Genomic DNA, 27,373 nt, shown 5'->3' on the forward strand with positions numbered 1-27,373 from the left:
CAGCAACCCCGACCCCTCCCCCTGCACAGATCTGTTCCTTCCCTCCCCGAACGCTGCTGAGGCTGGTTGGTGACTCTAATGGAAACCCTGGCGTAGTATGCCACAAAAGCCTGCATTTTTTCCCCCTCATCCATTCTGCAAATCAAAGTCCTGAGCCCCATTTGGCCTTCCCCGGGTCAAGGTCGGCCTGAGTTACTTGTGCAAAGCTAGGTCCTATGTGACAAACAGCCACCAATTTCTTCTCCTAGTCCCCAGGAGGAGAAGAGAAAGGCCAGGGGAAAACGTTTGGGGCGGAGGAACTGAGAGGTTAAATTACTAGCCCCAGGCTATGGAGAAAGCTAGAGGGAGAGTCTGGCCAGACCTCCCCTCGTTCCTCAGACCTGCAGGCAGGTTTAGAAGGTGGTTTCACAGATGGACCTGATGACACTTCTGAGCTGCAAATTTCCTTTGCTTTTCTCCAGCAGCCAAGTGACAGGTCACCTGCGGGAGAAGCTGGATGGAACTCGGATCCCCCCACCCCCCATCCAGAGAGGCCCCGGGAGCCCATCTGCACGGCCCATCTGCTGGGCTGGGAAGGAAAACACCGTCTCCCAAGCAAATCCCCCTCCAGCAAATAAATCATGAAATATACAGAAATGACTCTTTTATTTAATATTTTAATTTCCAAAGGTCAGAGTCAGGTCATGCCATAAAGAGGGAAATAATAAAGCTCAGAGAGAGTTTGGCCATAAATGGTGCATATATTAGCAACGCATGTGCCTTTTGTAAGTTCTGTGTGCAAATATTAATTGAGACCCACGGAATCGGAAGATTTGCGCCAGCCCTTCCGTTCTAGGTAAGGAAACTGAGTCCCGGAGAGACGGCATCTTTGGCCCATGTTCTGAGTCAGTGGCAGAGCAAGCACAGTAACTCAGGCCTCCTGAATCCTCGTCCATTTTCTGTTTACTGACTCGAGGTCTAATGGACCAGAGCGTTTTAAGGCCTCTGCGCTCAACCCCTTGCTGGGTAACTTCCAGCTAGCCCTTTAACCTCAATGAGCCTTTGCAAAAGCAAGGTGGTAATATCTGCCTTGAGATCTGGGGACGGAGGCACCAGCAAAAAGCACATTACTATTATTATTATCACCTTGTGACTACATGCTCCAGCATCTATGGCAAAATTACACAGCCAACCCATTTTATTTCTGCCTTCTAAACAAAACTGGATGGGAAATTTCATTCTAATTTAATTTTACGCTAATGAATGCTCATTTATTTATAAACTGGGGCCATATAGGAACCCAAGCTCCATGCATAGGTTACCAGCAATTAGACAACAGTGCCCATTCCATATCTCCACCCGCCTCAGCCACTTCAAGGGCTTTGCCATGGATAACAGTCAGAACAAGATGACTCCAGCCCTTAAAAAGGACCCTCGCTTGGGGTGCTCTGAATGCCCCTCGAGGAAGCTTACACGGGACCCAGAGCCTGCACACAGCACGTTCACACAGTTTCCAGTGCACGTACTGATCAACCCAAGCACAGCTGCCGGATCCCGGGAGATGCTGCCCAGACACCCGCTAATAAACGGGGAGAGAGGGCTGCAGCAGGGCACATGAAGGGAGGAAAAGCCACAGGAATCTAGGTATAAAGCACGCGACTGGAGGAACTGGATCCAGAACTCCTCCTCGCCCTTCCAATTTCCACCAAGTTCCTCCGTTATCAGTAACGCTCTCCAAGAAGCAAAAACGTAAAATGTTCACTGTCTCTTTCCTTGTGGAAAACACAGATTTTGCGTCTTTTCCTCGCCCTCTGCCGAGATCTGCCCCTACAGTGAGACCACCTTCCCCCACCCCCAGCAGGAGGCACCCATTTCTGGGGCGGGGTGTGGAGGTCCCAACATCCTCTGGGGAATTTTCCCGAAGCTCCTGAGGATTGAAATGGGTGCTATGGAGGGAAATGAGACACCTAGGAGATTTCACCCCGGATGGTCTGCATCTTTTTCAATGGGAATTGCTTCAGCAAGCAGAGCACCTAGGAAGCGTGAGGATGCTGTCGGTTCCGCAGAACAGGCCGGTTCAAAGCTCAGCGCTGCAGCCGACTTGTCCCCCACCCTCACCCGGTGGCCTCTGAAGTGCTTCCCAGTAATGAGCCACCACGGGACCCAGCCACCACCTGCTTCTTTATGCACAGCGCCCTGGCCGCCTGTTTAGATATGTCGGCCCCTTTCTTCTCTCGTTTTCCTCCTCCTCCTGCCACTGGTTCGATTTCTCATCATCGGCTCAAATAATTCTTTTTCTCCAATGAGCACCTCCATTTCCAGGACAGCGGACTCGACTGCTTACAGGACATGCACAGCCCTGGAAGAAATTAAAACTGGATCAGGGGCGGGGGATAGCTTGGGGAGGTTCTGAACTCAGCCAAGGAGAAAATGACCATGTTTTCACAAAACAGAAGTAAAGAGAGACACACTCTTGATTAAAGCTAGAGGATGCCTAGACCAGGACCCAGCCAGCATCAGAGACAGGGAAAGTGCCCAGAGGAACCAGTAGGGCGAGGACGCAGCTTCTCAACATCTGGCTGAGATTTAGCCAGCAAAATCTACGAGTCTCTCCAGATACCTGGCAATTACAGAGAGTTACAGATTACCCGTTTTCATCTGGAATGTACTTTTACACTTAGGACCACGGGTAATTATAGGGCGACCTGAGCCTAGTTTCACAAGATGGAGATGATGAGGTATTTTCTTGGTAACCACGTCGGTGTGATTTTAAAATTACTGAGCTACGTGGACTTGCCATGAAATTGAATACTTAAAAGCAAAGAGTAATTGCCTGATATCTGTACTCTATAATTTAGTGTAATCTAATCATGGACAAAGCCCAAAAGAAAATGTTCTGAAAGCATTACGTTTTTCTTCATACACAATTCATTATTGACATTGGGGAATGTATTCCATGCCTCTAAAGGAACTCTTACCCACAGATTTCAAGGTGTGAAAGTGGCCAAAAGAGTGAGAGTTTTGTTTAATTTTCAGCTGCTGATGAAAAGCAGGTAACCTAACTGCTCATTAAACCCGTTCTGACACTTTTCTGTGACTCTGTTTGCCCCTTCATTGACCTAGAGAAATAGGTCAGGGTACTGAGATGAGGCAGCAAGATGCTGGGCAGAGCTGGGGCCGTTCCACTCCAAATCTGAGCCAAAAATTGCACCTACATCGTCCCCCTTTCCAACCATACTCTCCCAGTGCCCCCACCACGGTGTGACGCCACCCATGCTATGGTTCGAAGGAAGCCCAGAATAGCCAAGAGGGATGCACGAGGCCGGGGACAAGGTGGATCAAGGGCAAGTCCATGGTCTGGAGCATCTTTAAAGGACCTGATAAATGTGTGCAGGGCTTTTCGCAGGAAGAGAATGAGAAAGGAACCCACTAAAAGATTTATGGCTGTTATTATTATAAGGCTCTGCCGAGGCAGAGAGAGGTCGGCAGGACAGCAGGCAGCCTGGCAGCCCCTTGGGAACCCAGAGCATCCTCCAAGCGGCCCCTCATCTCTACTAAATGTGTGGATGTGGTTACGCAGTAGATTTAGATATTGGAGCTTGTTTTCCCTCTTCTGACTTTAAGAAATCAGGAAGACCAACCGCAGCCTGAGGTGCTCACCTTAAAAAAAAAAACCACAACAAAGTGATGAGAAAGGAGGGCACACAGGACAGCCGTTGACTTTGCGATATTGCCCTCTTCTTGGAAATGTGTGTTCCCATACCCGACAGGCCCAGCGGCAGAACTAGAAGAGACACAGAAAGGCAGATCTGAGAAGGCCCAAAGGGGCCTTGTGGGCAGCTCCCAACACAACACAGGCAGTGGTGGCAAAGAAGCACTAAGATGGAGCCCTTCGGAGGGGAAGACCTAAGGGTCAGTGTCAGAAGTGTGGGGACAGTCACGTGGATAAAAGCTGATGGGCAACAAACTGACTTCACTGAAGCTGGTAAAAGTGCTTTGAGGGTGGAGAATGTTGAAGGAGGACCCTGAAGGGTTATCAATCCAGGGAAGGGGTAGACTGGATCGGGGAGTTCAGGAGGAAAATGCAGAGGCCCGAGACATGGGAGGAATGATTGACTCATGAGGTTTTATTCTTTATTCTTTTTTTTAATGAGGTTTTTTTCTTCTCTTTTTTTTAATTTTCCTTTTTTCTAATTTTCTTATTTTTAATTTTTAAAACTTTTTGGCTGCGGCGCGGCATGAGGAATCTTAGTTGCCTGATGAGGGATCAAACCCGCACCCCCTGCAGTGGAAGCGTGGAATCTTAACCACTGGACGGCCAGGGAGGTCCCTCATGAGGTTTTTTCTGACTGAATTTTCCAAACAGATTGTGAGGCTTCTTCTTGGAGGGATGGGGAAGGGAAGCATGATTGGCAAATATGCTGTAAGTGGTGGCACATTACCCCAAAGGCCTGCTAGACCCAGCGAGGCAGAGATGGAGCGCTGGGGGATGGGGGGAGGGAGGGCACTGCTGCAAACATGATGGGTTCGAGGCTGAAGGGAAGACAACAGGGTTCGGGTGGGGCTGGGGGAGGGCTGGGGGTCATTTGGCCCTGGGTGTATGTAGCAGCAGCCGGGACCCCAAACACAAGGAAAGCTGACAAAGCCCACACTGGGGACCACCCCAGGGGTGGCCCCATTTGGGTATTTTTTTAAATCGCCCCGAGATCCACTGTGTGGAAATATACTGTAACTCTGCGAAATGCTGTAACATTAACTTTGTTTAAGCATCAGTTTCAAGCCCTCTTAGAATACACGGGGCCAGTACTGATGCTGAAAGGCTCATTCTTTATATATTGAACTGCACAGCTGCAAGGAGAAGCACAAATGTTACCAACTCATTTGTCATGCAAACAGTGCTTCAGAAAGAAAGAAAATACTATTATGTGGTATATGTGTTAGGCAATCACTATATCAAATTCATGGTATTCCGTGCAAACACAGGCAGAGAAAAGGAAAACAACACTTGGTGAGAGAAATCGCACCACGTGGGAGCAGCTAAGTCGGGGGAGATGGCGAGGCTAACTCAGAAGCCTGACCAAGCGGAGGTTGTCATTTCCCCCGCAATGTGGCCAGTGATAAATTCTCCGTGATAGAGCAAGTGGCACAAATGCAAACGCTGGCAGAGGTGCCTTGTCCAGGGACCCAGGGTGGGGAGACAAGGTGTGGGTGGGCAACGGGACCATAGGGGAGGAGGCGAGATTGGGGGAAGGCGAGAACCGAATTGGAGGGGTTAGAAAGAGAATGGAACTTATGAGACCAGCAGTAAGTGTCTGGGAAAGGCAGTTGATGATCCATGTGTAAGGAATACAAAGAGGGAGTGGGAGGCAGAAGGAAGACCACAGTGTTACTTCCATTTGTCACCACTCCCCATGCTTTCCTTAGGGGTTTCTCTGTCGGGTGGGAGGTTCTACACAGCACTGATGCTGCACACAAATGGGTTAAGTGCAAACACTATGGAGCATGTGTCCTGAGCACCTTATACAAATTACCTCTTCTAATCCTCACAGCAATCCAATGAGGTTTACTGGCCAACAGGCTAGAAATGTTAATTGGATATGATCGCACGTCTAATAGTGGTGGAGTCTGGATTCAAGAAGCCCCTACCTAAATCCACAGGTGACACAAGATTACATCTTGGGGTCTTCTCCTATCTATCTCTCCTTATGAAAATCCCACCATCCGGCCACACGGCCTCCTCGCACGGGCTCAAACTGCCCCTAAGAGCCCAAGGGCATTTGCCTCTTCTGCCCCCACGATGGGATGCAGTGTCCTCCTCTGGCGGGAGCTCCTTTCCTGCCAGCATCTCGCCAAGGGCAGGGCCTGCAGCCCCTTGGGGCTCAATGTCAGTGAGTGAACAGCCAGGAAAACACAGAGGCCTGCCGACCATGACCTTAGTTCAGACCAGGTCCCAGAGCGTGCCTGGGGTCTATGCCACAACCCAAACAAAGCCCTTCCCTGAACGCATTGGTCCCCAAGTGCAGAGAGAGGCAAAGGATTCCATCTCCCCACTCTCGGCAGTGCTTGTCTTTCACCATTGTCGACTAAATTGCACAACTTAAAAGTTGAGAGTTATGTTTTATTCAGCAGACGTTCTTAGGACTTCAAGCCCGGGAGAGAGCCTCTCAGATAACACTGAGAAAACGGTTCCCAAGGGGAAGAGGGGCAGTCAGGATATATGGGAGTTTTTGCAATAACACCAGGTAGTTGGAACAAAAGATAACTGTCAATAAAAGAAAACCAGATAACGCAAGTTAAGGAATTTAGCACTTTTCTATGTATGGGAAGATGCAAGAGTCTGGACTCACTTAAACCATTCTTTCACATGCACCTCAGCTATCTGGGGCAGAATCCTCTGTTTTCTCATCCAGTTTCCTCAAGCTGCACTGTGGGAAGTGGCTGCTAGATGGCGGGCATCCCTTGTTTCCTTCTTGAGTTCCCTCAGGGCTCATCATTGGGGGTGACTGTAACGTGGTGGCTAGATCCCTAGTTTACTGATATGGCAGGCAATATTTTCTTACCATTAAGTAATTCATCCATTAAATCAACATGACTTTATCGAGTGCCTACCACGTGCCAGGGACTGTGCAAGGGGAGGAGGATTCAGAGGTAAACACCACTTGCTCTTACAGACGAGAAGGACTGAGCAAGGTGGGAAATAAAAAAGGAAAACAAAAACAAATAGCCCAAAACCCTCAGACCTCCCCAACATGGCAGCCTTGGAGGCTGATTCTGACCTCCTCATCATGGCCCGCCCATACGGCGGTTCAGACCTTCTCAACATGGCGATTAAGAACGACCTTCTCAACATGGCGCGGGCCCCGCCTGCTCCGCCGCGGCCGTCGGCGGGAACAGTTCCGGGTCCGGGGTGCGCCGGGGGCAGGCGGGGGTTGGCGTCCTGGCCATGGCCGGCCTCTCGGACCTGGAGCTGCGGCGGGAGCTGCAGGCCCTGGGCTTCCAGCCAGGACCCATCACCGACACCACCCGGAACGTCTACCGCAACAAGCTGCGCCGCCTGCGGGGCGAGGTCCGGCAGCGCGGCGAGGAGCGGCTGCGGGAGGAGGCCCGGGCAAGGGGCGAGGAGCGGCTGCGGGAGGAGGCCCGGGCAAGGGGCGAGGAGCGGCTGCGGGAGGAGGCCCGGGCAAGGGGCGAGGAGCGGCTGCGGGAGGAGGCCCGGCTGCGCGAGGAGGCTCCGCTTCGCGCCCGGCCCGCCGCGTCCTCCCTGCGGTCGGAGCCCTGGCTCTCCCCGCCGGCCTCGGGCCCGGCCTACGCGACCTCTGGGGCCTACGGCGACATCGGGGCCTCCGCCGCTTCCTGGTCCAGGAGCCGCGGCCTCGCCTACCCACCCCGCCCCGCGCAGCTCAGACGCCGCGCCTCGGTCCGGGGCAGCTCCGAGGAGGACGAGGACTGCCGGCCACTCGACAGGGCCGTGCCGGGCCCCGGCCACGGAGTCCGTCGGTGGTGGGCCTCGTCCCCGGCCCCGGTGCGGCCGTCCTCCGCCCTCCTCGGTCCCGACCCGCGCCCGGGCCTGCGGGCGACGAGAGCGGGCCAGGCGGGCGCGGCGCGGGCCCGGCCCGAGGTGGGGCGGCGGCTGGAGCGCTACCTCTCCCGGCTCCTGCTCTGGGCCAGCCTGGGGCTGCTGCTCGTCTTCCTGGGCATCCTCTGGGTGAAGATGGGCAAGCCCTCGGCGCCGCAGGAGGCGGAGGACAACAGTACGTCCCGGGCCGGCGCAGGGGAGGGCCTTGAGCGCGCGTGTGTCCACCAGGATAATCCGCCCCCCACACCCCTCCGCCCCGGTCCTCTCAGCACCAGGCTGAACACTCCTGGGCCTTGTCAGATGTCTCTGGCCGTCTTCTTCCTTCCAGACTTTGACTTTTTTTCCTCCAGTTATGGGAGGAGAGGGCTGGGATTCCTGCATCTGCAATAATTTCTGTCTTCATTTTGTCCTATTCTCATTTTCTGCCCTAGCTCTCCCTACTAATCTCCCTTTCAACCACGTGCTGGAAGCAATCTTTCTGTGGTCACTTTTATTCTCCCTCTCCAGAGAAAGCCCTCTGACACACCCCTCTAAAGGTCCACCCCCATTGCTTTTGAGTTCTTTCTTCCCTTTTGATTTCTTGCTCTTTCACACATTAGTGCCCGTTTGAAGGCACCCCAGGTATCACGGCTCACAGATAGGCTCTGGTTGGGGTCCCAACTTCGCGGCACCAAAAAGGCCACATACTCCACTTCTTTGGACCACAGGACCCTCATTTGTCAAAGGATTATACTAACCCTGCCTCTGAGACAGGTGTGGAAGAGCCTTTTAAGAGTTTAAACTGATGTAAATGATGGCATTTATCACTGCAGCACCTTCTTGGGGTGTGTTAAAAGAGAGGGTGCCGTGACTCAAGGATGTTCCCAGCCATGCTTCTGTCCACAGATAGTTCCGTGATAAGACATACCAACAAGAAGTCTGCAGGATACAGTATGTTAACGAATAGTTAAGGGTTCGTGTTTCCTAAAAGGAAAATTTGTTTCTTCCATAATTCTGGGCTCTAGGCTAATAGGAAACAGCACAAAGACCATTTCTTTATAAATTTAAGTATAAAATGACTGTAGTTCACTGACTTTTAATATTCTTTGCAAAGAATGATTGTGATTAATACTATTCCCAGCCTCTAGCCCAGGCCACATCTTTCCATGCCTAGCAGGAACAGCCAAAATGCAGGGAAAGGCTAAATTATGTCTTAGCTGTTGCAGCAGATGGATATTTGGGTGTATAAACAAGTCTGTGGGCACGAGGATCCCAGGCTCGTGCACACACCCAAATAATTTCTTGAGTATGAGAGCAGTTTAATCCACCTGCTAGAGAAATTAAGCAGTCCCAGGAGTGTCATGGTACCATACTGGTACTAACTATAACTGTTTACATTGGTGACATCAAAAAACGGTATACTGTCGTATTCACTGCTGAGATGCTTTAAGACAATAGCTCCTGGATAGATACTGGGATTTACCTGGAATTCCCTTCCCGTGATAGTATTAATCCCTGTTTAACATAACGTGTACAATTTATAAAACCATCATATGTGTTGTCTTGTTTGAGACTAAGTCTGAGTTAAGCAAGGAAGGCTTTAGTGACACCATGTTATGATGAAGAAACAGGTTCAGAGTGGTTAAGTGAATAGTTATCTACTATCCTGAGGCTAATCATTTTCCCCTGGGATTAGAACACAGCTGTACTAATCCCTAATCCAAGACCGAGAACCCCTTACGTTTTTTACTGTCCGCATTTTTAAAATGCCTCATTTAGATGACATCTTTCTAATCCTCCCCCCACGTTATGTTGGTAATGTTTTACTTACCCTGAATTTTGAGAGTGATCCCTTTTTGTACCCTTTCCCACAACCCGCACTTTTAATTTCCTCTGTTTCTTTTCTTGGTCTCAGTGAAATTATTGCCAGTGGACTGTGAGACAAAAACAGATGAGGTGAGTTTGAGTTTCTCTAGCTTTTGTTCTTCCTCCCAAGGATGTTGGCCTCTATCAGGAGGTAAACTTGCCCACAAAAAGATGATAATAGGATCGCTGTCAGGAGTGCTTCCTGTAATGTATCAGAGTCATGTAGTGTTCCCTGATGTATATGTTAGACTCAACTGTGGCAGTGAAGGAGTACTTGAAACAGAGAGAATTGACCTTCCAAGATCCAACCCCCGGCTTGTTACGGGAACTCTCACATCAATCGCAGCATTAAGGACTTTAATCTTCTGCCTAAGTCGATCTGGGGGGATGCAGTAGGTTGTGGTCGAGGGACCTCACAAGCTCCCCTCGCTTCAGGAGGAAGGGCTGGCAGCTTTTTAGGCATCAGGAGGCCAGGTTTTCAATTCCACATTCTCCAGTTGTACGTCTGTGGCTCTGAAAATGCTGTTCTGATTTGAAAGGTCATCAGGGAGTTGTTTTAAACACATCTGAAGTGGAGTTAGCCCTCTTAGTCTATAGATTTGTTTTATGAAGCTTTAATGTTCCCTACAAATAATACTTGGGGAAGGTGAGCAGCCCCATCCATTTACGAGTCATGAAAGCAGCATTACCGAGGAGCTGGGGTGCTCCGGTACAGGTGGTAGTCTGGGGAAGATACCAGGCAGTACATTTTCAGGTCATAAATCCTGCCAGGAGGAGCCTCGTGCTGCCAGAGGGCATGCCTTAGTAGTCTAATTATTAAGTGTGCAACGCCTGGCCTCCCTGAGCCCTGAGTGCACATCTCTGGCAGCCTGGGGGCTGGGAAAGTAACCACCCACGGTCATTTCCAGGCCCCTGCGTTGACTCTCTTACCTGTGTTAACGAAGGGGCATCCTGACGCAGACAACCGGTTCTATTTCCCTTTGGCTTCTGCTGTGTCATATTTGGGGGGTGTTTTTATTACACGTATTTATTGCTTTCATCCACCAGATGTCTTTGCTTCCCTATTGTTTTGTAAAAACAGACTCATAATAATTATAATCTGCCTTCTATCATAAAAACTGTAGTTGACGATTGAAGGAAGTGGCCCAGAAAATGGCCAGGAGGGGAAACTAGAATTTTGAAGACTGAAAACAAAAACAGGGACCAAAAATACTTTTTCTGTAAGATTTCTCTGGTGATGTTAGTTTCATTTGTCTTTTATTTAGAAACGGGTTCCCTGGTTTCTGTCTCTTGGTCCTTCACACCTCTGAGTGTATCAGGCCCAAGACGGAATGACATATGAGATAAGCTCCGGGGTGCTCCTCTGCGCTGGACGCACCCGGCCCCACCTGAGTGAGCCAGTCGGGCACCATCCAGGTCCTCGCTAAAGACTTGCTCAGCGAGCACAGACAGGCAGGGCCTGCGCCACGACATCACAGGCTCCCTTCGGTTGCAGTGTTGGGCTCTGTTGAGCTGAGATTTTATGGGGTACCCTTGGCCTTCGTGGTGGGTGGACACAGGAACAGGCGGGTTGGGAGGTGCTTCTCAGCTTGGGTGAGTTTCTTGCTGAGTCTCATTCCTTGTGTGGCTCAAGCTCACCCAGAACCCAGAGGGGCATTTGGGTTTCAGATACACGTATTCTTTCCCTTCTCAGCTGACTGTGACTCTGTTTTTCTTTCTGCCTTTGTCCTGCTGAAACCCTGGGGATGGGCTGGGAGTGGGTGTGTTGTCTTAATCAGGCTGTCTCGTTGTCTGGTACCTTCTGTCCTTTAGGTGCTATCAGCCCTGCTTTCCTAAATGTCTGTGAGTTTGGAACAGTATTAATTGCTACTGCTTTTTTTTTTTTTTCCTGGTTGCGACAATAATAGATATTTAGAAAATTTGGAAAATGTGACAAAAGTCGCTGGTGATTCTGAGACCTAGAGATAATCACCATTAACGTTTTGGGAGCATTTCCTTCTCACCTTATCTCTCTGTGTATGTGTGTCTGTAGAATTGGGATCTCTGTGTATTTAGTTACATTTGACACTTATTTATCAACTTTTCCCATATTGTTAAATAGCATTTAAAAAGTAGTTGGGGTTTCTCACTCTACTAGGAGGCACGTCAGTTGTTTCTGGACATTTATAGTCATGTGCATAAAGCTTGGTCGCATCATTTCCTACCTTGTAAAGGCATGAGGGTCCTTAGGCCACGTGAAGGGACAAATCTTGGCCTCTGAGACTGTTAGAAACCAAATTAGATCAGGGCAACAAACGAGCCCCGAGAAGGAAAACGCCCTTGGTTCCTTCTGTAGCTGCAGAGCCGGGTCCAGAACCCAGACCTTCGACTTCCAGTGCAGGTCTCTGCCCAGTGACAACCCAGAAGAGGCCTGGAGTTCGAGGGGTGGGGGCTTGGAGTCGACTGGCCACACTCCAAGTGGCTCCACCATCTACTATGAACTGTGGGTTCTTGGTGGCCCACTTAAGGTCTCTAAACCTTGGACCCCTCGCCTGAGAAATTGGGGTACAATGAGGAGTGCAGCGAGGACGCAGTGCTCCCTCACATGTAGACCACTCAGCATGGCACCCGGTCTGTTGTCCACTCTCAAGGAAGAGCGGTCTTTTTTAAATGTTCCAAATCCAGTGAGTCTAGCAAAACGGTGTCCCCACTGTTACAGGTGCTGAAGGAGTAAATGTGCAGATATTCTGATTTTCTCAGACAGGTGACATTTATTTTCTCCCTACAGTTGCAAGATTGCTCGAAATTTTCCATTTCCAGGGAAACGCAGTCTAAGATTAAACATTTGCATCAGATAATCCACAAAGTAGACCATCCACAGGCAGGTTGTAGACGCTTGGCTCTCCAGAAACGGACAGGAATGGCCCGCGGGGGAGACCAGACTGCACCGTGCAGCGTTTGCTCTTCCCTCTGAGGAGGCTGGGCTCCTGCATTTCCCCACAACCACACCGCCCCTGCTCCACGGCCCCACCAATGGCCTTTATTCCAACGGGGACCACGGGGCAGAGGCCCAGGAGCCTCCAGGATGGTGGACCCTTAGTTACTGTGTCTGCTGTCCATCTGCCTCTGCTTTTATGGTGTTCTTTTCAGTCAGTTAACCCAGTATTTATCGGCCCTATCCCTGGGCCCACCCCTTTGCAGAATTTGTTGTCATTGTTGTTTTAAAGTATGAGGTGTACCTTGCTGTTGAGTCCTTGACGGTGTAGCTGAACAGGTAAAATCAGACAGGCCCCCCTCACCCACTCCTCCTTGCTGACCGCTTGTCCCGTGCCCTTCCAGTTCTGTCAGGCCAAGCAGAAGGCGGCCTTGCTGGAGGTGCTGCACGAGCTGTACAACTTCCTGGCCATCCAAGCGGGTGAGTAGGTCTCCCGAGGCCCAAGACTCCCCATGAGCGGGTTGTGGGCTGAGATGCCGTGTCATCTCCCAGAAGACACGCTCAGAAGCCCAGTCTCCCCTTCCCCGCCTCCCCACAGGCGCATCTTGTTTAAGCCTTGCATCTGGGCAAAACGCATAGGTTCCTGAAGGATCCCAGGGGTCCTGGCACGTGCATAGGCCTTTTAGCGGATGTGCCCCCTTCTCTGGGATGCCCCCCACCTAATGTTCTAGGGGTCCGTGTTGCACTGGAAGGGCCCAGGCCTCAGGTATTCTCAGAGTCTGGGTCCCCCAACCTGGAGGGCCTCCCTGTACCAGGTGGTCGGCCCAGCTCAGTGCAGAGGCCTCTGCAGGTGGAGCGGTCTGAGCGGTGGGCCAAGCACCTTCAGGCCCGGCCCGCCCTCCTGGGCCCTAGTGTCCCATGTCCCCATCTGGCTGTGGGACACCAGACAAGTCCCTGACATCTCAGGGCCTCAGTCTCCCCATCTGACTGAATGATCTTGGGTCTGTCTTTTCTTAACCAAATGAAAGCGAAGTACTGTTCTCTAGATGCCCCCCTGAAATCTCCTCCATCCAGAAGGCTCCCCCCACTGTTTTCTTTGGTAAACATGTTCCTTGAGGCCAGAGATGGCACCTGCATTATACTGTGTCCTGCCCGACACCTGGCATCCAGGAGGCTCTCCAAATCACGGATGACGTGGGTGACGGCTCAGGGCTTGTGCCTGTGTTAAGTGTACTCGACTCGAGAACCAGACGTCAGTCTGTGGGAGGTTCAAGGGGCGCCTCTCACCTGTAGGGCCAACCCTTGTCTAAGGCTGTCGCCGGGAAGTCAAGGTTGGGTGGACTTGTACTGGGCCCTCAGTCCTCGGGGCCAGTCTTGTGGGCCTCAGCTCTGCCGCCTCCTCCCTCCTGACTGCTGGGAGACTGGGGTGGTCAGGGAGGCTTCTGTGAGCTCCTCGGAGGAGAGGTAGGAGCTGGGGCTCAGAGCATCACAGTCATCTGTGGCCCAGGTGCTTGGCATATAAATTCTGGCCTGAGGGGGTGTTTGAAACTTTTGTGACTCAGTTGTGGTCCAGGGTCCAGCAACATCAGTGTCACCTGAGAGCTTACTGGAAATGCAGAATCTTAGTCCCATCTCAAACCTATTGAATCAAAGTCTGAATTTTACTAAGTCCCCCAGGATATAAAGTCGAGAAGCTCTGCTCTTAAACCGTGGATCCTAGTAGACAGTTCTCCTCCATCCCACCCTCCTTGTGTGGTCCTGGCTCATGCCATCAAGGGGCCTAGTACCCACCGTCTTCCCACAAGCCAGGCAGGGGCAGCCTTGAGGGTATGCGTCTCAGTGAGACAGGCCGCAGGGCCGTGCAGGCTCTATACTCAGCCACACTCCCTCCCCCCACCTCCTGCTGGAGGTCAGCTATGGACAGGGCACTGGCTGGCCTTTGCAGGACACAAGGCGACTCAGCCCAGAATCCTGCCCACAGGCTGCCTGTGGTCTAGTAGAAGAGATAGGCTACCTACCCCCCTGACCACTGAGTGGTATAAAATGCCATTGGATGAGAACCAAGAGGCCAGAACTTCTGGGAGGCACAATGCCTTTTAGCTAGAGTAGTCAGGAAAGCGTCACAGGGGAGGTGGCATCTGTGCCAGGCCTTGAAGCCCGGGTGGGATTAGTTACGTATTTGTGGGGGAAAGGTGGGGCCAGAGAGGCAGGAAATTATAGGGTCAGAGATGGAAGCAGCTTCACAAGGAAGGAGAAACAGAGGGAATGGAGTTTGGAAAGGCCAATTGAGTCCCACCCTGGCTGGCCATGGTTGCCAGGCCACTGGGAGTCCCTTCTGAAGGCAGTGAGGGCCGGGAAGGCTTTCGAGCAGGGGAGTGATGGACGGAGAGCCAGGTGCCAGGGAGGCAAATGTGGCAGCAGTTTGAGTGGAGCGGTGTCAATTTAAGCAGAATCGTTTTAAAGCTTTGTTGACCAAACATGGATGAGAAAGGGGAGAGGAGGAAACCAGGAGACCTTGGCAGTGGTCCTGGAAGGCCTAAGCAGGGCAGGGTGATCTGGGTGGGGCAGGAGCACGGGAGAAGCCAGCTGATTCTCAGGGGACCCAGAAGGACGAGATCAACTTGGAAATAGGAGGATTTGGCTGTGTTAGGGGGTGAGGGGCAGGCTTCAGTTCATTCTCAGGATTTTTTTAATATTATCTTCAGCCACTCCCTCCCCAGCACACGCACAGACTGGCCATCGCAGCCCCCAGGCTGTGCCAGGTCAAGGGCAGTCAGGCCATGTATGGGGGTGAAGGATCTTGTACGACCCCAGCCCTGCACTGTCCCTGCTTCCAAGGGGTCTAGTGGTGAAGCAGCACCTGGTGGGTGAGCCACCGTGGGTAATCAAGAGCCGAGGGCTGTGGCAGGGCCCCAAGTCCAGCCGATTTGGCTAAACAAGAGGCCCCTAGGCCTGGGGGCTTTTCAGAGGGGCTGGCCCTTGGGCCAGGCCTGGGAGCCTGGGCAGGACTAAGGGGGAGGCTCCCAGCTCCATCCTAGGTGGGAGCCAGCCACCCAGGGTGCTCAGAAGAGAGCTTTGGAGCACCATATCGGGGCCCCAGCACATAGACACCCCTTCTTCCACGGAGCATTTTGGACATCCCTCCCTAGGGCCCCTCAAAACCTGGCATTCTAGGTCACCTGCCTGTGTCATGGGTCAAAATCCCTGCAATGCAACAGCCTCCCTGCCTTTCTTTTTTCCCAGGCTGCGTTTATTTATAGTGCCATCCCAGTGCCTTCCGAAGCTGCCTGTCTGATCCTTTTAGGGATCAGTTGCAAACGGACCTTGGTATTGGGCAGCTTTTTAGTCATTTAATGCAAATCGCTGCACTGCTTTGCAGGTCAGGTTTTAATGATCTGGAATCGATCCAAGCTAAGTGGCTTTTGATCTTGCTGCAGAGTGAAGATGCCCCACAGAAGCTGGAGCCGCCGGGCCACATGTTCCACATCAGAGCTGATGGCTTGATTTTTTGCTGCAGTTTTTAGTTGGTTTCAGGGTAAATCTTTTTCACCTCTTCTTTGTACTTGAATGTGTGTTTTTTCCCTCCTAGGTAATTTTGAATGTGGAAATCCAGAGAAACTAAAAAGCAAATGCATTCCTGTAATGGAAGCCCAGGAATATATAGCAGTAAGTAGGCTGCAGTGCGCTCCGTTCCCGGGAGGTCCTGGTGCTTTTGTATTGATCCCTCAAGCCCTGCGGGGGTTTTTTTCCCTTTTTGTTTTGTGTTTGCTTTCCCTTGTTTTAAAAAAAAAAATTGTTTTAACTCAGTTGAGTGTTAGGCTACCTTAAGTTAAGGCAATGATGGGGTGACTGGGCCCAAGGTGAGCGGTGAGCCAGAGCCAGGCCTGCCGCAGCTCGTTCCTGACCTGCTGCTCCCTGACCAGCGGTGTGGGCTGCTGCCGCTGCCCCTTCTTTAAGTGGCCCTGTGACTTGCCCTTCCTTTGACTCATTTTTCCCCCCTTCTCAGCAGCCTTAAGACATTTAACCTGTCATTCTCTCCCCTCAGGATTACCGTCTGGGTTGCTCTGAGTCCATTTGATTTTCGGTGTGGCTTCAGTATGACAGAATTACAGATTTTTGGAACTGGCAGAAACCTAAGGGGTCACCTCGTCCAGTTTTCATTTCACAGATGAGGAACCTGGGGCCTAGAGAGGGGAGGGACTTGCCCAAGGCCACACAGCCGGGACTGGCTGCAGGGCCCCCACCCCGACACTCTTTCATCTCACTGCAGATGAGCTGCCAGCTCTCTGGCCTGGTGCTTCAGTCCTTGAGAAAATTACATGCTTCTGCTGTCTCAGACCTGCATTGTTTTCCTGTGTGTGTTTCCGCATCACCTCCTCTGGTTATAGCCTCTTCCCTGGTATCATCAGCTACAGACTTCCTTCCTGCCAGCTTGCTGGGCATTTAGCAGAACAGGGCTTTGGGGCAGGCGGAGGACATGGAGAGGGCTTCCTTAATCTAGCAGCAGAATAATATCGCTCCAACTGCTCCGCCCAGATGGAGGACTAATCTCCCGCCCCCTCCCACAGAATGTGACCGGCAGCTCCTCCGCCAAGTTTGAAGCGGCACTGACCTGGATACTGAACAGTAACAAGGACGTGGGCATCTGGTGAGTGTGGGCGGGGCGTCCGGAAGCACCTGAGGCCCTGTCATCGCCCATCAAGGTGTCTCAGGCCGGGAGGTAAAGGGCAGGTCTCCCAGCCAAGTCATCTTGGGCCAGGTCTGAAGCCGGGCAGCGGAAGGAGAGGCATTAGGAATGCAGTGTAAGGAGCAGTTTCAAAATGAGACAAAAATCCAGGTGTCAGGGTGATCGCCTGGCAGTCCAGCTAAACCTGTTTCAGGTAACTCAGTCTGTGCCCCCTTCCTTCACGGGCCCCGCACAGTTTGCTGGAGATGGCATTTTTTTGCACTTCCTTTCCTTGGTACTAGTTTTCATTTGTAGATGAAATGATTCTGAATGTTGCTTTCACTCAGTATGGAAATTGCAAAAGGAAAGACTGGGTTTTATTCCAGCTGGGCAGTTCCACCTGTTTCTGTCTCTGGTGAGCACAGTTAGCAGAGACAGCGTGCCCTTCACCTTCCTGAAAGGTCCTATCTGGCTGCTCGGCCCAGGGGCGGGTGGGCACCAGCCACTGCCTGATACCGGAGTCCCCTGCTGGAGAGACACTCGCTTCATCGCCCCCTCCCACCCTTCAGGGTTTGTCGGGGTCTCTGTTCCGGTTACAGCTGCTGATGTTAAAGCACACTCTAGGGTTTTGTTCTCTTCCTCTCTATCTGCCCAAATTACTGATTCCATCAGCAGTGCATCCAGCAGAAGCCCCTCGGGCAGCTCAGCCTAAAACTTGATGACTGGATGCGTGGCACGATTCAAATTCTTTGGCTTAAAAAAAAAGAAGCTTCCCTGAGTGGCTGAGCGATTTTCCTGTGTGTTGGAAAGGCAGAAAACATGGATTTTATCCTTGGCAGCGTGCACTGAAGCTGCTAACGCAGAGGAATGATGACGCTGCCTTTTCCCATTGAGGAGGGTGGCCTGTGGGGAGCTGAGCCTGGCTCCCACGACCAGTGTTAGAAGTGGGTCGTGAGACTTTGCTGTACAGCAGAAATTAACACAACGTTGTAAATCAACTATACTTCAATTTAAAAAAAAAAAAGTGGGTCATGAGAAATCCGGACGGTTTGGGCACCAGCCACTCGGCTGTGCAGTCCAGACCAGGAGCTTGTTGCCTCGCCGGCAGAAGGCGGAGTGTCGGCAGCGTCCCCGCGCGTCCTGACACCTCCTCTCTGGGGCTGGGGTCTGGCCTCCAGGAGCCTGGCGGTGTTCGTGCTCCTGAGTCTCACGGCACCCCACGGTCTCTGCACGTAAACAGCTTATGTGCCTCCTCATCACCGAGGAAAGGCACCCCCTCCCAGACTCTGTTTCCGTTCTTGCCGTGCTGCACAAAGCCGGTGATTCCGTAAACATTTCCATTTCTCTGTGCTGGGAGGGGGGCATCCAGTTTACACTTTAATCTTCCGCCCAACAGAGGGAGGCGTCACTTCAGCGGCAGGGGTTCAAGCCTGCTGCCCTCTTTAAAGTTTTATTCTTTCTAAGTAGCTAACGTGGGAAATTTCTGGAAAGAGTGCAACCAGGATAGCGAGTCCTTTTTATAAGCAAGTGGAGACCTCAAAGCCCCGCCTTCCTCCTCCTCCTGCTGATAGTGAGGCTTATACGGCGGCTCCTCAGAGCTGTTGAACGTGTCTGCAGCCCTGTGTCCTGTTTCAGGTTGAAAGGGGAAGACCCGTCCGAGCTGGTGACCACGGTGGACAAGGTGGTCTGCCTGGAGTCCGCCCGCCCCCGCATGGGTGTCGGCTGCCGCCTGAGCCGCGCCCTGCTCACGGCCGTCACCAATGTGCTCATTTTCTTCTGGTGTAAGTCCCATCACTGTGTCACCCTGCCCCTCCCACTGCGCCTCCCGGGAGCCCAGCTCAGCAACACCCTGGGCATGGGTGATGCGGTCTCTCGGAGTTCGTTTCTGTCTAGTGAACCTGAGGTCTGTCTAACGAAACTGAGGAGATGAACCAGTCAGCCTCTGCCCCGGGTCGTCTTTCCCTTTGGAGACTGGGTGGCTGGAGCAGGAAGATAACTAGAAGACATCCTGGATTTGGGGCCGGGGGTCATCAGCATCCCCGAGAGGGTGCTGGCTTGGGCTGGAGGTGGGCATTGTCCTTTCCGGCACCCCAGACCGCAGGCCGCTCCAAGGGGGAGACCCAGCAGGAGCTTGGCCTAATTTTACTCCCTGAACAATGTAAGCACCTCCTCAGGAGCTACAGACGCCCAGTGAAAGCAGGCAGGCCCAGGGTGCTGAGCGGCAAAGCAGAGTCTCCCGACATGAGGGGCTGCCTTTGAGCAGAGGCCTCGGGGTGTCTCTGAAGGCCAAAGGCCGTGACACAGAAACCACCAGCTCTGCAGAGAGAGCTGGGTTACAAATCACAGGCCGTCTGGGCGTGCACACGGCTCCCTCCCCCACGCCGGCAGGCACAGACATCATTCTCGGCAGCAGCATCTGGAATACAAAGGCCCCGGCGAAACGCCGTGTTCTGGTTCACAAGGGAGGAGATGAAAGCCCAGAATGAGGTTAGGAGGAGCCGAGATCCAGACGGCTCGGGAGGCCTCTGTGGTGACAGCCAGTGGGAGGAAGATGATCACTTAATAGCCTGTCCTCCCTCTGCATTTCCCAGTCCTTCGTTTCCTGCTTGCTAGCCCTGGGTCTGACACACAGTAGGTACTCAAACCCCCTCAGCCTCCAGCGCAGTGACCTCCCCTGGTGAGACAGCCAGTGGGCGCCTGGCCGGGGAAGGTGGTGTGCATGATTAACAGTGCTGTGTTCCCTCCCAGGCTTGGCCTTTCTGTGGGGGCTCCTGATCCTCCTGAAATACCGGTGGCGGAAGTTGGAAGAGGAAGAGCAGGCCATGTATGAGATGGTGAAGAAGATTATAGGTGCGTGGCCCCCAGTGAAAGGGCTGCTGGCTCCTGCTAGAGGGTCCTCACCCTAAACAGTGCCCTCTGTCCTGCAGATGTGGTCCAGGACCACTACGTGGACTGGGAGCAGGACATGGAGCGCTACCCATACGTGGGCATCCTACACGTGCGTGACACCCTGATCCCGCCACAGAGCCGGTGAGACCCGGGTCGGACCCCACTGAGTGCCGCGGAAGGAGGCCCAGAGCCTCGAGTCAGTCATGTGGGGAGGGGGACAGTTCAGCCCCAGGATCGCGGGAGGTGGGGCGCCATCCACACCTCTTGCCATCAGCTTATTGAGGCAGAGTGCAGACAAGAGGTACAGAAGCACGGTCCCGCTCCTCTGTAGAGATGGCGCTTTGGGGTGCTTTGGGGAGCAACCCTAGGACCCGACCCCTCCCCTCCCCGCGGGGCTTTGCAGGGAAGGACCTGATGGGTTTCCATGAATGGAAGTCCAGGCACAGAACATTAAGGGCTCTGATTCCATTGCTCTGTGATTCTCATGGTCCTGCTCTCTGGATGTTGTTGGCTGGCTGGAGTTCCTGGTGGTCACAGGATGGTGGCCAGCAGCTAGCCGGAGCAACACCTGCCTTGCAACAACCAGCAGGGGAGAGATGGGCTACCTGTTGCTCTCATGAGCAAGGGAAAACATTCCCAGAAGCCACCGGGGACACACCTCTTTGAGGCTCCACTGGCCAGAATTGGTTACTTGTCTATTCTTGAATCAGTCACTGGCAAGGAGGAAGAGATTGTTTTTCAAACATTTTTAACCATGGTGTACAGTCAGAAACACATCTTATCTAAGGTATCATGGTCTAGTTTCCATGCACAAAGGCACACTCACGTAGTTGGAAACATGGTTTCACAGCAGTGAATGGGGTCAGCTTCCCGGGTGCATGGCTCATGGGAGGGGTTGGCAGGCCGTTTTCATGCACGACTCCAGGACCACCTTCCAAATGGGCTGCGGATGCTGGGTAGATCCCTGACAAAACCAGGAGTAGGGTAGAGTCAGGGGACAGAGTCCCAGGAGGCAGCCAGCAGGGCCCACTGCGGGGTCACCTCAGACTTTGCCACAGTCTCTGGCCAGATGCCACCCTCTCCGGATGGTGCTAAGCGCTCACCCTTGCTGGGTGCTCGCTGTGAGCTGGGCACTGCTCCGAGCCCTGCACAGGTGCAGCTCACTCACTCCACCCTCAGCATGGCCCTTGGAGGGAGTACATTGAGGACACCACTTTACAGATGAGGACACTGAGGCACAGGGAGGTTAAGACCCTGCTCAGAGACCCAGGGCTGGTGCCACTTCTGTGTTCCCAGTGCCAGGCTCTGTGGTCGAGGTCACCCTGTTCTGTCAACCCAAGAGGAGCTGGAAGAGTAGAGCATTTAAGGGCCCCTTTTAAACGTGAAAATGCTTAATAACTCTCATGCCCACCCCACCCCCGGGACAGTGGCAGGCAGGAAGCTTAGAGCAGACCAACCACGGTGTGGGGCTTGTGCTAGCTGTTGGTCCCCAGCATGAGTCTGGCACACAGCCCTCCAGCTCTCAGGGGAGGCCACTGGTAGATCCAGACTCCCCCCTAATTCCTGGACCCGCCAGAATTCATCATCATGTGACCATGGGTAACGCCCTGTTTGAGCTGTAACACAGATAATCCCACTGCCTTGCAGAGGGCTGTGTTGAAGAGAGGCCATCATTCATTCATTTTCTCAACAAATGTTTATTGAGCACCTACTGCATGCCACACTCTACTGGGTCATGCAGAGACAGGGAGAGGAAGAAGCAAAAATCCCTGCCCTGCTGGAGCATTGGTTCTGGGGAGAAAGAAGACAAGATGCATAAGGAAGATGTGTTGCCACTAGGTAGTGGCAGGTCTTAAGGAAAGGGGAGCAGGATGTCAGAGAGGTGGCCTCCCACCTCACCGAGGCAGCACGGAGCACTTGAGCCCTCATCAAAGGGCAGCACGCATGGTCATTTTAATAAGAGCAGGAAGTGGCACTGCAGCTTATCGGGGGCTTGAGCCACCACACCTCGGCTTCTGTGCATCAGCAGAGACTGCAGGCGGGCAGCTGCCCCACAGGGTCTGGACCCCTGTCCTTGAACCCAGGAGGCTCAGCCACCCGGTCAGTGTAGCCAAGCTCTCGACTCATAAGGACCCATCAGCTCCTTTGGGCCCTGCGTGGGCATACTGCCCTGTGGGTGAGGGCCCGCTTGTGGGAGGTTGGGGGAGATCTGAAGAGCTTGTCCAGGGAGGCACACGGGGGCGGCTTGTAATCACCTGGTAACGGGCGGCCTGGGAAGGGGGCTGGGGATGAGGCCGCGGCCCCCACACAGTGCCAATGCCCCCCCTCAGGGACCCGGTGTGAGGGGCTCAGCCCCCAGGACCTGTGTGGCCAGGGCCAGACCAGCCGGGTGGGGGCTGCTGAACAGCCGTGGGGTTTGGTTGGCAGCAGGACCTCACCGCCCGGGGAAGAAAGCCCCACCACCCCACTCTGCCTCCTGACACATGGGCCACCCTGGGAGTTTCCCTCCATTTGCGCACTCCCAGCGGAACCCTCTGCTTCCACACGTACCCATGTTCGCTCTGCACGTGTGGGCGCTGGGGAGTGGTCTGCAGTCAGACAGGAGGCCGGGGCTCACCGAAGTGTAGGTGTCAAAGCAGCCCTCCCCCACTGCCCTGGAATCTTGCTGTCTAGTTTGGAGGGGGAACGAGGAAATAGGGGGCTGTCCGAGGGGGTGCAAGGCCCCAGGGATCCGGCAGAGCAGGAACTCTGGTGTCTGCGAAGGGGCCCTACCTGGTGGCTCAGGTTTCAAAAGCAGCTCCAGCGTCTTGGCCTCCCCGGTTGGATGCCTAGTTCATCCCCATCCCCTGAAGTGCTGTGGAGTCTGGACTCAACAGCCCAGTGGCCACTCTAATTAGCCCACATGAGGCATTAAAATGCAGCCTGCACTGGAGGGGGGTGCTGCCCAGCTGGGCTGTAGCAGTAATGGGTCCCAGCAAGAGTCTTCCCACTTGGACACCCGCGGGGGGGGGGGGCTCCAGCTCCTTTCAGCTCACTTTAATTGAACGTTTTTGGAGCAGAGAATGTTGAGGAATCATTTCTCGGGGGCCCAAGAAATTTCTCTCCTCTGCAGGAGTCCAGTTAGTACCTGACCGCTCTTCTTCCCACAGATAAATTCTGTGTGGGATCTTGGAGCTTTGTGCCCCCTTTTGTACAAAGGGCATCCAGAGACCAGCCTGCCTCTCTCGGCAGCGCTGGGCACAGCGGCCAAGGGCGCTGCCTGCTGCTGAGCCTGCACCCCCATCCCTCGTTGCAGGAGACGCATGAAGCGGGTCTGGGACCGGGCCGTGGAGTTCCTGGCCTCCAACGAATCCCGGATCCAGACAGAGTCCCACCGCGTGGCCGGAGAAGACATGCTGGTGTGGAGATGGACTAAGCCCTCTTCCTTCTCTGACTCAGAGCGATAAACCCTGGGCGGGGCCTGTTCCCAATCAGCCTGTCCCGGCCAGTCCCCTCCAGGGGCGTGAGAGGGCCACCATCCTGCTGGTGCTGAGTTCACACTTGCCTTGACTATCACCCTCCTCCTGACCCTGGTTCCAAAGGTGTCTCTGTGAGACTCTTCAGAGACGAGCTTTCAGAAGGAAAGTGTGGGCTTCCTCGAAAGGCCAGGGCAGAAGGCCAGGTGGGCAGCTGCCCTCTGCGTTGGTCCGATCCTCTCTGCCCCATTTTGCTGGCAGAAAGGGGAGAAGGGTTTTTCATGGAAAGATAAAAGCTCAGCAGCCATGAGCCCCTGCAGAGCAAGTGTGCAGCTGGGTGTGTGGAGCACGCGGCAGGGAGGTGGGCCCCGCGCCCGTGGGAGGTGGGTCGGGGTGGTGGCTGGGACGGCAGGGGTTGGGGAACAGCTTGGTCATGTGCCTTCGGGGGGTGTTACTTGGGAGCTCAAGGGTGAGGGGAGAAAGCCTGTTCTCTAGCTGGATTGGGCCTCTTACCCCGGAGGGGTAAGGTGCTAGAAATTAGAACAAGTATTGTAGGAGAACTGTCTAGACACGCGGCCCCGGACATACAGGGCCTCAGGTCGGGAGGAATGAGCAGCTAGGGTTGCCCCAGGAGGAGCCTGGTGTCGGCGACGATGTGCCCCCCAGAGCGGAGAGGAGGGTCGAGCCGCCGCCAGCCCCCATCTGGGCGGCCCCACCGGAGGCAGCCTCCCCAGTCCAGGCCTGCAGCCACGGCGCATCACTGGATCGCGCTCCAGGACCTGGGGATCCTCGCACTTCCTATGGGCGAAGATTGCTTCGTTTACGGCGACCACGCCTCCCCACCCCACGCACTTTGGCGGGAACTTCAGCCAGTGGTTTCAGTATGCTGGGTGCGGCCGCATCTCCTCCCTCTGCCGGCCACCGGAGTGACCCCGCTGCGCGGACCTTCGCCCGCCCGCCAGAGCCTCCCCAACAGGCGGAGCGACCTCCGGAAACCTACGCGGGGACCTTATTAGTTAAGGGCCGGGAGCCTCTCCATTAGAGCAGCATCTCCACAAGTTCTCGTCCGCGACGGGCGGGAGAGGGGGCGAGCCGAGGAGACGGAACAGCTGCTTCCAAAAGGCATGAAGCACCTCTCTCTGGTCTTATTGGTATTTTTTGTTTCCTTAATAAAGCGCCAGTCTCTCTCATTTGAGCAATACTCTCTCTCATTTCCTCTGATGTCTGGGTGATCGGCGGGGCCGGAATCCGAGCGCCGGCGCCGTGGCAACGCAACAGTCTCATAATCAGGCTCCAGCCAGAAGAAGAAACTGCAACAGGCTTCACTGTCAGGGCTGAAACTGTTGGATAAATAAACTATTTATTAAAAATGGATGTGTTTCTCGTCCGTGGTTCTTTTCCTCTTCCCTCAAAGCAATGTGTAAGGAGAGGCAACGTCCTGAGTCATTAAGCGCTGGCCTGGGAAAGGTCAGCTGGAAGAGAAGGTGGGAGCGGCCTCCCTGTGACGGGTTCTCGGGCAAACCACATACCTCGGAGCCTTGGTTTCCACGTTTATAACACGGTGTGACGACCTCCCCTGCAGGGTGAACTCGCAAGATGCACGCCTGGTTCCTGTGGGTGGCAAGGAGTGGGGGCTGATAGAGCCTCTTTCCTCCCGCCCCATTTCTGCCTTCCTCGAGGCCCCAGAGGCTCCTGGAGGTGCTCGGCACCAGCCCTGGGAGGGGGAGGAAGGAAGAGGCCGGTGAGGTTGGACGAGGCCTCGGCAGCTGACGGTGTCTCCCGGGAGGCAGGAGGTTGACATCGATGGCAGACTTGTCTCCTCTGGGTCGGTCACTGGGGAGAACAGCACAGTCCGGGGGACACGTGGGGGTCCCCCACCTGCAGTGGAGGCAGGGGTTTGCTGGAAGTGCTTTGGGGTCCTGCTGCTCTCCACCAGCACTGCCTCTACCCTGGGGGCACAGCGGGCGAGCTGCTGGCATTGGGGGTCCGCACCCCTTGCGGCAGGGCCTTCGTTTTCTCAGCCTGGGAGGAAGGCTGCTCCACCACCCTGCCGGCCTGTCCACACAGGTCCTACTGCTACGTGAGCGCCATCCTGCTGTCCTCCCATTAGCTGGAAACTCGGTGGGCAAATTGATAGTCAAGGACCCAGAAACACAACTCAGAAAAAAATGAGCCCATCTTCCCTTTTTCTGGTTTTCAGTACAAGATTTTCGCGCTGCCGTGTTTCATTTTAAGCTGAGAAGGGAGTTAACGCAAGGCTCTATTTCTGTGATGCTGTTTGGACAGCAGGAGGGAGATCAAAATAAAGAAATAACAAAAGGCCCCCAATGTCCAGCCTCTTCCTTTATGGTAGAGAGCGCCTGGCACAAAAGCCCCAAGCGAGGCGTCTCGGCTCAACTCTGCACCCTTTCTCAGCTTTGAAGGGCCAAGCCCCCTTTTCAGCGACTCTGATTTCAGAAGGAACAGCGTGGGGTGGTGGGATTTGCCCGAGGAAGGGGTCTGAGGGCATCATTGGGTGGGGGCCACTGTTGAGAAGTTTCTGCTGCTCCGCCCAGTCCCTTCCAAGGCTCCACAAGCTGCAGCCCTGTCTTCCTCGGTGACAAACGGCCCTCTCGGACTCGGGGGGCACCAATAAAGAGGCTTGAGGGCTGAGGGAGGGAGAGGTAGACCCCACACATCTTGCCCGTGGACGTCCACCCAGGAGCTCCAGGCCACCTTCCGGAGTCTCTGCTTGGGAAAAAGGTAAACGCGGCCATTTGTCACTGACTTATCATAAGAACTGCTGTAGCAGCTGTTCCCCCTTAATTAATATACCGTTGACTTTGAGCCTCAAAAAAAAAAAACCTTTCGTTGAGGCAGGTGTGTGGACTCAAATCCATTATCCTGTCAGCCGCCCCCAAAAGGAGGGATCAGGGGAGCAGTTATGCAGGAAGTCAACCCAACTGCTCCAAAACAGCCCTCCTTGGGCAGCCAGGCCAACTTCTGCACCCCCATCCCCAGAGAAAGCTCAAGAGAGAAGAAGAGAATCTGGACAGCGGGTCCCATGATGCGCCCGGGAAAAGAGAGGCAAAGGGGTGAGTGGGGGGCACGATGCTGCCTGGTGCTGCCATGTTTCCAGGGGGTTGGGGGTGGGGACACGGCATTCTCAGGACCAACTCTGCCCTTTATTGGCAGGGACCTCGGGCCAGTCAACTTATCCCTGTAGCAGGGGAAGTTACTAAGAAGGGCATGATAGGGACTTCCCTGGCGGTCCAATGGTTGGAACTCTGTGCTTCCAATGCAGGGAGCACAGGTTCGATCCCTGGTCAGGGAATTAGGATTTCACATGCTGCGTGGCACAACCAAAAAATTTTAAAAAAAAAATTTTTTTTTAAAAGACATGATAAAATTATTCAACACAGGATAGCATTATAGCGTGCTCACCGTAGCACACTGAAGCCTCAGGATGGCCCCATGCCGCAGGTGCTGTTGTTACCTGCCCTGGTTGCGGGGTGGTGGGGGGGGGGGACTGAGGGCGTGGCGAGGTCAGGAAGGTAATGGAGCCAGGGTTTGAACCCAGACAGCCCAGCTCTCTTCCCTTCTCCAAAGAAAGGAAGAGGAAGCCGCTCTCAGATCTGTTGTGCTGCTGTGGGTTTGCCGGAACAGAATAAAACCACTTCATTCCAGACAAACAGCCAGGACCTCACAGAGGCTCTGGGAGCCTCCTCTGACCTGCCCTCTCACTCTCCCCGGACTCGGGCCACGCACCTTGCCACCCTCGCCCTGACCAGGCCCACTCCTGCCTCTGAGCCTCTGTGCTAGCTGTTCCACCCACCCTGCTGATCCCTCCCACCCCCAAGCTACACGTGGCTCCCTCCCTCCTCCAGACCACCATCCCCGTGGGAAGTTGTAGCTGCCCTCCCACCCTGCACACCCTCTAGGGCCCAGTCCTCCTGGATTTCTCTCTTAACACGAGACGTGCTACATATTTTAATTCTTCATGCACCTGCCCCCTGCAGGTTACCAGCCTGTCACCTGGCTCCCTGAAGGGTCCATAGCCCCTCCCCAGG

General features: G+C 54.0%; 1 protein-coding gene across 3 annotated transcripts; it reads left to right on the forward strand.

The window, feature by feature from the left end:
• The first annotated feature begins 6,394 nt into the window (after positions 1-6,394).
• On the forward strand, positions 6,395-25,041 carry LEMD2 (LEM domain nuclear envelope protein 2). 3 transcript variants are annotated; one of them, XM_079933270.1, is made up of 10 exons: positions 6,395-7,081; positions 7,118-7,730; positions 9,450-9,490; positions 12,719-12,794; positions 15,904-15,980; positions 16,883-16,962; positions 18,616-18,761; positions 19,729-19,830; positions 19,908-20,010; positions 23,165-25,041. In XM_079933270.1, exons 1-10 carry the CDS (start codon positions 6,923-6,925, stop codon positions 23,313-23,315), a joined length of 1,548 nt encoding a protein of 515 aa, XP_079789396.1. In that variant the 5' UTR covers positions 6,395-6,922; the 3' UTR covers positions 23,316-25,041. The 3 variants fall into 3 exon arrangements, with proteins under 3 accessions (XP_079789396.1, XP_079789395.1, XP_079789397.1); XM_079933269.1 differs by having other exon boundaries at positions 6,395-7,730; XM_079933271.1 differs by lacking the exons at positions 6,395-7,081; positions 7,118-7,730 and adding an exon at positions 10,666-10,816 and having other exon boundaries at positions 7,740-9,490.
• The last annotated feature ends 2,332 nt before the right edge of the window (positions 25,042-27,373 follow it).

The sequence above is a fragment of the Stenella coeruleoalba genome (assembly GCF_951394435.1).
Source record: "Stenella coeruleoalba genome assembly, chromosome: 10".
NCBI lineage: Eukaryota > Metazoa > Chordata > Mammalia > Artiodactyla > Delphinidae > Stenella > Stenella coeruleoalba.